This window comes from Amphiprion ocellaris, chromosome 4 (assembly GCF_022539595.1).
Source record: "Amphiprion ocellaris isolate individual 3 ecotype Okinawa chromosome 4, ASM2253959v1, whole genome shotgun sequence".
Taxonomy (NCBI): Eukaryota; Metazoa; Chordata; class Actinopteri; family Pomacentridae; genus Amphiprion; species Amphiprion ocellaris.
Genome location: NC_072769.1, coordinates 36,986,400 through 37,000,459, shown reverse-complemented (window position 1 = coordinate 37,000,459; position 14,060 = coordinate 36,986,400). Strand labels below are relative to the sequence as shown.

Sequence of the window (14,060 nt, the reverse complement as noted above, 5' to 3'; positions counted from 1 at the left end):
CCTGGCACAAGGGTTGGTTTTTATACTAAGTCTGAAGATTTTGGAACATAACACAAAAACACTAAAATTTGCTGTAACCAGTTCCCCAGTCCCATGTTGTTTTGTCTGTATACCTTGGTTGATGACAGCGTTTTCCTTGGTTACCCTGGTGATGTATGTATCCGGAGAAACGCAGAAGTCGCTGGCTGACTGTAAGAGGGTAAGCATACATGACACATCAGGCTACAGTAACATCTGAACACACTCACTTGAGCAGTGGGTAGAGATTACATCACTGCAGTGCCAGAGAGCTCGGCAATGTTGCCATGGTTACACTTACAGCAGCGACAGCCAGTTCCAGGCCCAGAGACCCCCAGCTGATTATCAGAGTCAGTACCCCAAGCAGGCATACTCTGAAGGACAAAAAAATTACATATTTTTAAGGTCAAGATTCAGGTTAGAACAAATGATGTGCTTTACACAGGTTTAGATGATGCAGGTTCACAGTCTAGACAAGATTTGTTTCATCCAATAGGAACAACTTTTGTGGTGTGATGTGAAGCAACATACCCAATCAGCGTTCCTCTCGAGTTGCGTATCAGACCAAAGAGCACCAGAAGACAAATGAGTACGTCAAACAGCAGCAGGCCAAGGTACCCCAACCACCTGTGGACGCACAAATTTACCAGTGTTTCAGACACATAGGGGACATATCATTAAATATTTCAACACAGAACATGGAGGAATAACAGAAAGCTGCAAAGCAGAGGGTAGTACTGTTTGAGGAATTACCTAATTACTCCTTTGATATCTACCACAGAGGACATATCACAGATACCAGGGTCCCAATCAGATCACCCACTTATTTTTCTTAAAGGTTTTAGACTCAGGGTCACATGATGCTTATTCGCTGGGCTTTCCACTGGGTCAGAATGTATAGTTACGTATGTATAGTTACCTGTAAAAGTCAAAAGTCTCTGTCTTGCGGGCCAAGTCCTCCAGGGAGATGTCAGTATTGGACCAGAAGGGAACATCAACCATCAGCCTCACCAGCTCGTCCAGCTGTCCCTGCAGCTTTTGGACGATGGACACGTAGTCCGTCTGCTCCTGAAAGGCTGTTTCTAATTGGACCAAGCTCTCCTCCACTGTCTGGTTTAAGGCTATGGCACTGTCTGACACCTAGACACAAAGCACTGTAATTAGTCATCATTTCATTTGTGTTTTTGTTTGAGGATTTTTCTCCATCTAGCAGATAACTCACCAGTTTCTCCACCCCAGATATGGTGCGGTTGGCATGACGGAGGGAGTATGCCAAACGACTGGCTCCATCACTCGACTCCCCGTTTCCATAGAATCCTACAGCGATGCCAGCGCTGGGAGGCAGAAAATAGTAAGAGCCAAATGTTAACACAATGACTAATTCATTCTTTGAATAGCAAACACACACACCAAAATTGCAGCATTGACAGTTGAGTTGTTGAGTGCAGTTCATCTGTTAACCAGCAACAGGCGCCACTGGGCTCTCGTGTTTTTTCCTATGGTGTCACCCTAAAGCCTCAGGCAAGCACAGGGTCTATGCAATAATTGGGTCACCAGACCGCAAATAATATGATCCTTCTGCAGCTCTGCACCCACATTCACACATTGCACATGCTACAATATCTGGGGTTCCTGGCCCCAACACCCTTTTCTTCCAAACCAAAGTACTCCTTAACCATGTTCACACCACAGCTAACCCCTCGATCAGCCAACACTGCCGCCACCACCGCAGAAATCTTTTTCCACACTCCATTTCGTCATATTTAACCCCATTTTCCCCCGCACAGTCCCTCCTCGCTATGCTTTTATTTTCTTCTTCACCCTGTAAAAGCTCTTGTGCCCCTCTGCCCTCCCTTTGTGTACTCTATGTGCGTATGACTGTACGCTTTGTATCGATGATGTCTCTGCAGCCTACTGCCAGACAGATTTGTAGAGAGAAATTTATGGCCATTGTTAAGGCAATTCATTCTAGCCCATTAGCTCTTGAGTAGCCCCATGTTACAACAGGCTTTATATTGTGTGGATGTGTGTGTGTGTGTGTTCTAGAGCATTACAATGTACATGTAAAATATAACAACAAACGCAGAAGAAAAACACAAGTGAGACAAATGAAAGCACAAAAGCACAAAGTATGTTGACCTATACACCGTCTCTTTCAACTGTTCATTTCCCCACTCATCCCGGCCTCCCACCATCTCACTCCATCCTCCACGTGATGTCACTTGAAATCATCTCTCTCCGCTCCTATTTACTCATCCTCCTCTTCTCTCCAACCACCAGTTTTTTCCTCTCTCTCTCTCTCTCTCTGTTCCCTACATCCCTCCTTTTCTCTCTGCATGAGTTTTATTTTGCTGGTTCAATACCTGCTGCTCCTATCAGGGGATTCCATGACTTTATTAACCAACACATATGGGGCCTCCTGCCAGGAAAATCTTGAGAAATGAAATGATTGACAGCAAACACTAACCAGCTCCCACACTAGAGAACACACATACAGTACCATTACCAAGACTTTTTGCCTTTGAGAAACAGCTAGCCGTTCTGACTGATGCTAGCTCAGAGAGAGAGAGCTCTATATTAGTCTTTGCTTCAGTCCATTTTCAGCTAAACGAACTGACATCACGAGCTAAAAATGCTTTGCTGTACCTAAATGAGTGCACTAAAATGCACGTAGCTGGAGCTCAATAGATGAAACAGTAAATGCTGTATTTGGTCAAAACTGAGTTTGCGGTGAAATCAAGTCAAAACTGTATAGACTTTACCAAATCCAACATCAGTGGCACAGCAGAAACACTAGATAGCACAAAAATATGTAATCCTTACTGACTACAATCAGAAAATATTATCAGTAATATCAAACCAGGGTAGCAACTAATGATCATGATAATTATATGTAGGGAGAGGGCACCTATACTGACTTTAATTAGCAACTGAAGTATTTACAAATGGCCATTTTATAAATCACAAAAAACCTTTCCATGAAACCAAGCACTTTTTTTGGATAAGAAGATGATACATATAGGAGGGATATGAGATAAAATTGAAGAAAAGAGGCACATATTGTGTTTTTTTCAGCAGGAGCCAATCAACTTACTTACTTTTTGTAATGAATCCTCCATATGTCAGTTTTGATCATTGCTTGATCCAGTCCTGGATTCAAATTGCCCAAAATAACAGCTCTATATACATGGTGTTTTGTGTCAGTGCAGCGTACAAATAAAGTTATATGTTAGACCTGTAGGTTACATTCCTTCTAGTCCAACTCACCAGATGAAGGATGTGTGTATAAGCCACCGCTCATTTGGGTGGGCTTTGTCTTTTCTTCTGCTATCTGTGCATTACTGTTTTCTTGACGATGGTAAAACAACAACCTCTGAGCAGCAACCTACCACTTTGAAAATTTCAAGTTTTGCTTAAGATTTGAATACTGCAATCAGGCTGCCATGCTTTTTTTGGGGTTTTTTTTGCAGTGGAATATCCATTTTAATGATAGTGCTTATCACCCTGCATGCAAATGTTTCACCACAGCTATTCCAGCCGTCACTATTTTGAGGGAAGCCCGAAGCCACATCCTTCGCATAGCCCCGCCTACAACGACTGTAATTTGGTTTAAAGAAACATAAACAGGCCAGAGCGTTTTTCCTCCTATAGCAGAATGACAGTGTGGTGCAGCCAGACCAGAATGTTCTACAAAATGGGCTGGCAAAGTGAGACTACATTCATTCAGTCACAGCTTTGATGCCGCAGCATCCCTGACCTCATGTTACCTCACACAAAAATGATTAGAATGATCTCCAGCCAATGTAACATATAATGTTAAAAAAGAGAGCACTGGTATCAAATGAATAACACTGAGGTACTACTGCCAGTGCTGCTAGAAAAGACATTGAACTCAGACATTCCCAATGATTTTCATAGTGAGTAATCTCGAGCATTTTTTTCAATTAATGAAAAATGTAGCTAAAAAAAATCCCAATAGCCCAAGGTGACTTTCTCCTAGAATTACTCATTCATGCCCATCAAGCATTTGTATTCGAGGTATTGTTATTTTGGTTTTCATTGACTGGAGCATAAAAGATTTTTTATTTATCAAAGGGTTAAAAAAAAAACAGGAAAGTGCACGGATCCCTGTTAAATGAGGTAGCACGGTGTCAGTGCAATTACTTATACCTGGACCAATCCTGCTTTCAGTCGTGCACAGTCACCACCTAAAATGTTTATTCTGAGCCAGAAGAAACCCTCATTCTTGGAAGGCTGATTGACATTTTCCTAAATGACTTAAACAATCAATTGACCATTAAAAATATTGATTAGTTTTTTTTGGTGATCGACTAATCCTTTCAGCACAATGGTAGCAGCTGACTGCAACATACAGCCCATTCTATCTAAACACACTGCACCTGCACACAAATGGAGGAAATCCACATGCGGTTGGCACTGGGCCAAAAATAAGACATGATGTCATATTAAATTGTGGACAAAGAACTGCAGGTGCACTCACACAAAAGCATGTGCGATCCCACACAAATGCATCCACGTATGCCCAGAGTCATATCAAATATTCACTAAGAAATAATATAGCTAATCATAAAATATTAAAACCTCCCAAAAAAACACTTTTCAGCCATGAGTCACGCGAATACACACACATGCACACACAGACACAGCTTCCCCTGACTGTATAATTCATTTCTCGTCTCTGCATCAAATCTACTTCTGTCTCCATGGCAACCTTTCTAGGCCAGGAAGAAGGCCGAACAGAGAGAAATAATAAATAAAGGAGGGGGACTAACAGAGAGGGAGAAATAGGAAGACAAGGGAGGAAAAGTCAGGAGAGGAGAAGTAGAAAAGAGTAAATGAAAGAGTTATAGCTTGTGCAATTAGCAGGCCGATATGTTTGTATGTGCATTTGTGTGCTGAGGGGAGCAGAGTCCACACAGCCCGGGATCTGTGGTCAAAATACACTCTGTCCTAGTGCTGGGTCGCTCGGGTGAAAGACCTCAGAGTGTACACACAGACTTCAGAGGCAGATAAACACAAACAGTGGAGTGTAACCACCTGGCTGGCTCCCAGTTACAACACATGGCTTCAGGCTTAAAGCAAGACTCAGGCTATCAGGCTGCTGGTAAGTGGAAACCTGGTATCTATGTTTTCTGCTTGAAGGAGAAACATTTGGAATGCCTTCTCTTTAGAGCTACATATTCATATATTCATTCTCCCTTAATGCATATTCAAAACAATATCATCCTTTCATCCATCTCTACTATGGGGTATTTTCTAATTCAGTGGGGTATTTCCAAATTGAGCTGGGGATACTGCAAATATGTACACCCCCAACAATCCAGACACCCCTGGTATGTGTAGTTGTCATCTCAATGTTTTCTGCTGAAGTGTAAGCATATAACAGTTAAATGACTCCTTTGTCTGTGACAGAAATCAAAAACAGATACAATGAAGGCCAATCAGAGCATCTGTCTCCATCACATCTTGTCATTTAAGCAAGTCACTTTTCAAACAACATAGAGGCCATTTGTGCATTACTGTCATTTCCCTATCATTTTTTAACTTAAATTTTTAGATTGAAAATCTACTTGAAAATAATGCAAGGCGACATGACTATTAATCCAACAAGAGAACAGAATTGCACGTGTAAGTTTACGTTGTGGTACTGTGGTAACTCTGGGAGACAAACACAGTATTTTCTAGGGTTTTGCAGTTGTTTGTGTTTTCATATTATATACATATCCCATGGCAAGGTAGTGATCAATAAATAATAAGATTGTAAGAAACAGCTCGGTTCTCCTGGACACCGATGACCGCCTTCCTGCCTTTCTCGTTGCTGTTTATGTGTGTGCAAATGTGAGTCTCAATCTCTTTAAATACATGCACCAAAAACTACTTCTTCAGTGTTACGGCAGAATCAGTGACAAATGACATACATAGGCTTTACATACTTTAAAGTCTACTGTAAGAGACTACAGGTGTTTATGCACACACACCAGTGAATGTCTGGCTTCAGCTACAGATGCAAGCTCACAGAAATGTAAATTTCTGTAAATTTCCCCTGGCATGGGGAGAAATAAAGAACTTTTATCTTTAAATAGTTTGCTCACATAGCAGAGTACACAAAGGCGCTAGGGTCACACTGTGGCAGATGGAAAAGGTAGCACAAGCTGGATGCCATAAATGAACAGTTGCAGACATTTGTGATGATCAACAATGATCGCAGACCTTTTTTAAAAAAAAAGCAATTATGGCTGCATCATGAATCGTCAACCTGATCGCCAACTGGAACTTGCCTAGTGTTTTCTTGTGTAGTTTTAATGGCATGTTCAGCACAGCTGTGCAGCAACCAGCTGTGCCAGTAAATCACTGCCAACCTTTGCTTAAAAATCCCCACAGACAAGTTCAGGCTACAGGGCAATTTGTTAATTGGGGAAGATGATTTAATATATTCACCGTAACTCACTCAAGCATCCCTAATACAACAAATGTTATAGCCTGTGGCATGGCTGCAAAGGTAAAGGGGGTTAAACACACAAACACAGCTCTACTTCTATGTACAGAGGTGTTGCTCTTGTAGGGATAAACTCTCACCTGCAGACGAGTGTGGCGATGATAACGCACCAAGCAGTGCAGCAGCAGTCAGGACTGGGCTGCTGGGAGTGCGTATGGGAGTGTGAGGAGTCGTCACTCTTGCGTCGCCGGCAACAAAGCCAGAAAGAGTAGAAGAGGAGGAAGAGAAGGTCCAGGCCCAAACACAGCAAAGCCACGGCACCGAGCAGCAAAACAGACTACAAAAAAAAGGGAGTGATAAAACAATTAGTGGCAACAAGAAATTTGTGGTTTTATTATGCAGTTTCTGTTTGCATCAAACGTTGACCTTAAATCATTTGGAAGTCAAATGTATTGTGTTTGAGAGTTGCCCTTATCACAGGGAAGTGGACAATTTAGGATGTAGGTTAAGGATACAGGAAGCAAATTAGCTGATAGGATCAGAAACCAGATACACAGACGGACCACATGACCTAGCAGACAGATGCAGACAGATGCACAAATCGCTGTCCTCTCTCCAGTTATCTCAGGCCAGAAAATAGTGGCTGTTAAATTGGTGTTTGATGGATACCATGAAAAATTTGCATTGCATTGTTTTTGCACACCATCAAGCACACGCACACCTCCATCGAGCGAGCGGAAACGCTACTGTTGGGGAGCTGTGTGCTCTGGAGACCCACCACACAGATCACACACCCTCTAAAAGCTTTGAAGTGTAAAAGGAGAAGGGGTGGTGGAGGGGCAGACAGAAGGAGGAGTCGGGGGGAGTAAATTTGGAACAAAAAAAAGACAGACTGGAGAGACATGCAAGGAAGAAGATGTGAAACAAGATGACTGAATAGAACACTAAAAAGGGAGAAGTGGATAAAGACAGAGATGAGGGCTGTTATTGCAATTTGGCGAAAGCTGATGAAATCTTTTTTTATCACACACGCACGGAAATGTTGGTTTTGCTTCTCCCTGTGGGGATGTCTGGAAAACTCATTGTGCTGCAAGACCATGTAGAGACAAAGACACGTTTCTGGTAAACCAAAATCTCCACCTGCTAGACTACTTGCAGCAGACAAAGGAATCAGTCTGAGGAGCTGCTCAGTCTGAAACAGCAACAGCGTAATTCTGGAGATGCAGCCTTACTCCACCTCCAAGATCCTCACAGACTTCCTGGCTTCCCAGCCTTCAAAACTGCTTTTTGTAGTGACCTCAATTTTTCCTCACAGCCAGCCAGCAATTTCCTCACCTACTCTTGTTTAACAAAATATATCAAGGATATAAACTGGAGAATATCAAGCGTACATTCAAGGACAATGGAAAAAAAAATCTGGTACACTAAATCAATGTATTTTTTAATATTTTACTTTGATTTCAACTGTGCTTGACTCATAAATGACTCAAACAATACAAGAAAGGAAAGTGAGCTGAACATTTCTTTGGGAATCCCTTGTCAAGGGTTACATCTACAGCCAAACTAGTGGATCTGTGAGACTGTACTTTGGTACAGCAGTGCTTTGAGCTAAATGCTAACGTGGGCACAAGCTTTTTCTTTGAACTTTCAGTACGTACTACAGCCACCCTTATAAAGTACGTACTGTTTCATGCAGTATGAATACAACTGGGGCATTTCCAATTTCGTTATACACTGTATAATGACAATAAAGCATATTCTATTCTATACTACTTAATCATAATAATGTGCCTTAAACTTCATCATCATGGTTTGTATTGCACGAGATGATGTATATAAGGTAGGTGTCAAAGGATTGTGAGTGAGAATATCAACAAAAGCATGCTATCTTGCATACTGCAAAATCCGGCCAGATATAGCAGGACATTGCGGTATTTTTGGCATACTACATATGACGTACAGGACAAACTAAATCTTTTTCTGGCACACTATACAGTATGGTAGTATTGGTACTGGAATGCACCCATGCTCACACGAACAATGATTACATGCTGGTGTTTGGAAGTACAATGCGTATCACATTTAGCATTTCATTTAGCATTTCAGCATGCTGACAGATGCTAATGAGGACTAAACACAAAATACAGCTGAGGCTGATGGTTGTGTAGGTATTTGATCAAGTATTAGACAGTTAAACCTTTGACCTGATGATGGAGCTAGAACCCATATTAAGCACATTTACAGGTATACAATTATATTTTTGTGGTTTACTAGAATGTGTTTAGATGTTTTGATGTAAAAAACAAACAAAAAAAATGTTTTTTTCTCAAATTGGCACATCTTCTAATCTCTTTCAGGCGCATCTACTGAAAAGTCCAGTCTGCTCTGATTGGTCAGCTGGACTGACAAAAGTGAAATAACGTTGGTTACCTACTGTAACCCCAGATCTATTAGTATAAGCAGAGAGACACAGGTCTTGGAGAAGCAACTCTACTTAGAACATAATGGCGGACTGTGAGGAAGCTGCTCATTCATTGTTTCAGGGGCAGAAAGAGCCACCAGGCAGAATTTATGTAAATATGCTACATCGTGACATAAACAAGTAATGGAAGAGAAGCCTAAATATCAAATGAGCCCTTTAAGAAGAAGTTTTCTGTGTGAAAATCACTCTTTCTTTTGGACATGAGAATTTGTAAGTTTGCAGACATTTGACATGCTCTAAAAGCGATAACACACTAAAGGAAAAATTCCAAAAAGCACAACATGGGCTCTTTAAGACATCACAAGTTAGTACAATTCATGGCAAGGTTGATACGAATGTCTTTACAGATATTCATGACACACCACCTAGATGTTGATGGCACAGTCTGAATAAATGTGGTGACTGACAGTAGAGAATCCAACATTGCCATTCCTATAGCCAAGCTACTAGCTTCGTCAGCATTTCCTGGTAAACTGTGGACAGTATATAATTAGACCAGCAAGGGGCACAGCATCAACATGTGGAGGGCTAAAACCAATTTGACCATGCTTAGGGGCCATTAGAGGACAAAAGTAGATTTATTATACACAGTAAGATCTGATATGTAAGTGGTATAATGTGAAGAGATAAAGCGAGTAATCAAACAGGACAAGAGCATCAGCGTACGTCTATTGTCTGAGGTCTGCCTGGTGTGGCTGTGGCCTGTCGTAATCTTGTAATGGGCTAAATGAAAATACAATTTGAGCTACAACTTCCACAACTATCAGTGGAAACCTGTGTGTATTTATGTTATTGTCAAATCTGTGTTCACTGTGACTGCGTTGTTATTTTCTCATGGGAAAGCATCCGTCAAGACAGTGCTGAGAAGAAATCTGTTGATTGCTTTTTTCTCTGACTGCTTTTCCCCAACAGTTTAGAGGAGATGCGTGGAGGACAGGAGGAGAGAATCCTGATGGGAGAGGAGGGGGAGATAAGCTCTGCAGATTCCTAGTCTCTGGTATTATCCTACATTATTATCCATAGGCTTAGTCGCAGAGAAGTTGTGCTAGAGTAAAGCCATACAGTTCACCGCTAATGCAGTGTTGGATCTCTTGTGCATTGAAAAGCAACAATAGGGATTAATACCCTATAGAGTGAAATGCATTAAGCTTTGCAGGATGGGAATGAAACCTTGTGCTGTACAATGAAGGCTGTTTTCATGACACCTGTCATAAATCGTGCCTCAAGAATATTAATTGAATGACATAAGTACAGCGACGGGGGGAAAAAAGAGTGTTTAGCAAAAGACACACTGGAAGACAAGGTGTAATATTTTTGCAGAGCTGAAAAAAACATTTTCAGTTGGCAAAACAAACTGGCAACAAATTAATTGTTTTTGCTGGCTCCATGTTCTCAGATGTGAGGATTTGCTGCTATTTTTCGATCGTGGTTGTTCCTGGCTCAGAATGGGCCTTTAGGAGCTGAAAATGTATGACAGTAAGTACAATAGGTCTGATGTTTTGTTGTTTGTATTCTCAATTCTTCACTTTGGCAGAGGTCATTTTTCTCTGGTGGTGGCTAAAACATCTTTGAGGGGCACCAAAATTCCTGTATGCAGGGAAATACTCTGTATATGACAGTAAACAGGAATTTTGGCCTTTGTACTTTTGATAAGAGAGTGTTTTGAATATATAACCTTGGTCTAAGGTAAAATATCTTTTTAGAAAGTAGTTTAATGACCAAAAAAAGGTATTGTACAAAAAAAAGACATGACAACTTCAAAAAGACTTCCAGGCATTTCCTCGGCGAATCAACCTCAAGCTGTGCAATTTGCTGCAATAAAATTAAGACACGCAATGAATGTTAACATCTAAGAAGCAGGAAGCACTGCATCGACCATTTCTGCTTGATAAATGATTTTAACTATAAACTTGCAGAAATAACTATACACCTATAATTATAGTAATAAAATTAAAGGTTGTCAGTAGTGGTGTGCATATAAAGCAACAACAGCTGACCCTGGACTCTTGATATCTAGTGTTTGGGCTTAATGGTAAACTTGTTATGTGAATCAAGACCAGCTCTGTGCAACCACCTCACCCTCCTCCTGGTTTGTATGATGGCCGTTAGATTAACCGTCGGGCTGACAAACCATCAGAGCAGATTAAGCGTGGATCAATTAGCTTCTAATAAGCATGGTGAGCTTGGCTGTACATGAGTGTGCTTGTACTTAGATCTAAGTGTGTGTGTGTGTGTGTGTGTGTGTGTGTGTGTGTGTGTGTGTGTGTGTGTGTGTGTGTGTGCATGCGTGTGTGTGTGTGTGTGTGTGTGTGTGTGCATGCGTGTGTGTGTGTGTGTGTGTGTGTGCGTGTGCGTGCATCTACCCTACTGGAGATCAGCTTGCAGGCTGGAGGAGGGGCTAAACGTTAAACACCCAGGCACACTGATCTACTTTCAATCTGTCCATTTAAATGTGTATGTGCACGCCTACGGATGTGTGCGAGAGTGTGTCTGAGCTGACAGGATCAATCACTTCCACCTCAGTGAGTTGTCCTTGCACTCTCCCTGCCTGCGTGTTTCTCTGTAGTATGGTCGTGTCTAACAGTATCCTCTCAACTTCTTTCCTGAAGCCCTGACTGACCTTGAGTTTACTGTGCTAACATTCACCTGTGTTACTGGGTCAAAGAGCAAACAAAGCACCGACTGCTGAATCCATATTCAGGCCTTTTGAGTTTCCACTCTCATACAAAAAAGCTTCAAGAATGGCATCTTTTGCCTTTGATCCACTTTGACGCTTTTTTACAAAAGCAATGAAATAATGTCTTCCACTGTGAAAACTGCAGCACACAATCCAAAATACCAATTACTAACTTACTTTCCCCAGCTGGGAATATGTATGAATGTGTGTTATTACAGGTCACGTGATTCTTCTGTAATGTTCTGCAGCTGTTTAACTGCGGCTAGTAGCTGACTCTGCAATTCTACCGTAATACAAACAGACGCACGCACGCACGCATGCACACACACATAGACACACATGCAATTCCGATGCCTTGCAGAACTTCGGGATAAGAGCTCCTATTTCAGCTCTCCAGGAAAAAAACAGAAAGTGTAACAGTTTTCTTAAAAGAAATCACAGAGTCAGCATGCCCAATAAAGTCAAAGTCATGAGAGACCAAGTGCTCTCGTGAGTGAGTGAGTGAGTGAGTGAGTGAGTGAGTGAGTGAGTGAGTGAGTGAGTGAGTGAGTGAGTGAGTGAGTGAGTGAGTGAGTGAGTGAGACACTGTGAGAAGAAAGTTTTGAGCAGCTTCTGAGCTCAAGAGCTGAATGCAAATGAACCTGAGCCAAATCACATCAGAAAGAAAAACAGTACACAGAAGAATCTCTCTCTATTGTGTGAGACTGTGTGTGTGTGTGTGTGTGTGTGTGTGTGTGTGTGTGTGTGTGTGTGTGTGTGTGTGTGTGTGTGTGTGTGTGTGTGTGTGTGTGTGATGTCGTGGTGCGGTGACAGACCCAGTGCACTGAAGGCCACTGTGTAGGACCTTGTTTGTATGTGTGTGCGTGTTTGTACGTTTCTCAGCTGGATGAGTGGATGCATGAAAGCCTTTGAGACAGATATACTGAGCCAATCTAAAGATGGGCTTCAGTGAAAGAGTGAAAGAAAGAAAGAGAGCTTTCTTTCACAACAGACGAGAGCCCTCCCTTTCCCACCCCCCTCACCCTCCTTCATCACTCTCTCCCCCTCCTTTCTCACCCCCCCATCCAATTCAGCCTCCTTCTTCTTGTTGTTCTTCTCACCCTCGATCCCTCCCTCCCCCCGTCTAGCCAGAATTAATGATTTCACCCTGAATAGGACCCCTATACTTACCCACACATACACACACATACAATAACACACTCAACCCCTGAGGGAGATTTGTGACCTCACCTCAACAAACAACACTGAGTGCTAAAAACGCACTGACACAGAAAGTGAGCATACTGTACATGACGCACATCCATACGGCACATGTGATGTATAGAATATGCACAGCAACTGTACATGCAAATGATGTACAAACAAACATATGATCATGGTGCAGAATGCTCACTGACATAGAAACAGCCTCATCTGCTAAAATATGTCAGGATGTAATTAGTCTAAAAAAGGGGTCCTTAAAATTCCAGTGGGCACACACACTGACAAACACACACACAAAGGCCCTTAGTTAAACGCTGAATAGCTCACAGGAAGTGGCTATTTGGCAATTTAGAAGCACCTCCCATGGCTCATCGAGTCTTCTCTCTCTCTCCTCTTGCCTCCAATCAGTCTCTTTTTATCTTTCTCACTCCTCCTCCTCCTCCTCCTCTCTCTAGTTCTCGTCTCCCTCCCTTGTTCATGGTCGTGGGTGCCTTCCCACGCTCGGCTCTTGAACTTGCACGCCCTCCCTCCTCTCCCTATACATGTCAGCAAGCTACATTGAGGGGCCACTGTGGTGCATGAAATGTGAGATTCTAAACGATGCGTCTTGGCTTTATGTGAGCTACTAAGGCTGTGCTTTCTGCTGCAGAGACCTGGAAGTCACCTTGTTTGAGGATTCTAATGAAATGCAGCAAAACTGGGCCAAAGCCCCCTTTTGAGATAGAGCTGCTCTAGAAGGCAGCACTGCCGACTCAGTCGGTGTTTAAGCAAAGAATGACTGCAATTAGTTTTATGCTTTTAACTAATTTTAATGACTCATTTTTCTCCTGGTTATTTTTTTCAATTAATTAGTTAATTCACATTGCAGAGCTCAAGGTAATGCCCTCAACTTGCTGTCTTTGTTAAATTATTGTTCGATCCAACCCCTCCCCTACAGCCAAATGAGATATAAAAACAGAAAAATCCTCACTTTGAGAAAGTGGAACCAGAAAATGTCTGGCATTTTGGCAAGCTAAACAAATTCACCTAATAATAGATTATCAAGATTGCTGGCGATTATTTTCTGTACACTAACTCCTCCATTTGTTCCCACACTTCTGACGGCGTTTGAGGAGCCAAACTATCAGTGCCTACTCACTACCCCACACCATAGATCACATATGTACACAAGCTGCAAGCAGTTTAACCAAAGACTGATGCTTCTTTACAAACTGTTTCACTAT

The 14,060-nt window shown here is 42.0% G+C and overlaps 1 protein-coding gene across 1 annotated transcript in view; it reads right to left on the bottom strand.

Annotated features, from left to right (window-relative positions):
- The window catches only part of ttyh3b (tweety family member 3b), a 32,354-nt gene that overhangs the window by 16,036 nt on the left and 2,258 nt on the right, over nucleotides 1-14,060 (bottom strand). The window contains exons 3-8 of the mRNA XM_055009905.1: nucleotides 6,616-6,812; nucleotides 1,241-1,352; nucleotides 938-1,158; nucleotides 550-645; nucleotides 320-392; nucleotides 114-189 (exon numbers count right to left, since the gene is read on the bottom strand). Of these exons, the coding sequence (XP_054865880.1) occupies nucleotides 114-189; nucleotides 320-392; nucleotides 550-645; nucleotides 938-1,158; nucleotides 1,241-1,352; nucleotides 6,616-6,812 (775 nt within the window). The remainder of the gene's footprint in view (nucleotides 1-113; nucleotides 190-319; nucleotides 393-549; nucleotides 646-937; nucleotides 1,159-1,240; nucleotides 1,353-6,615; nucleotides 6,813-14,060) is intronic.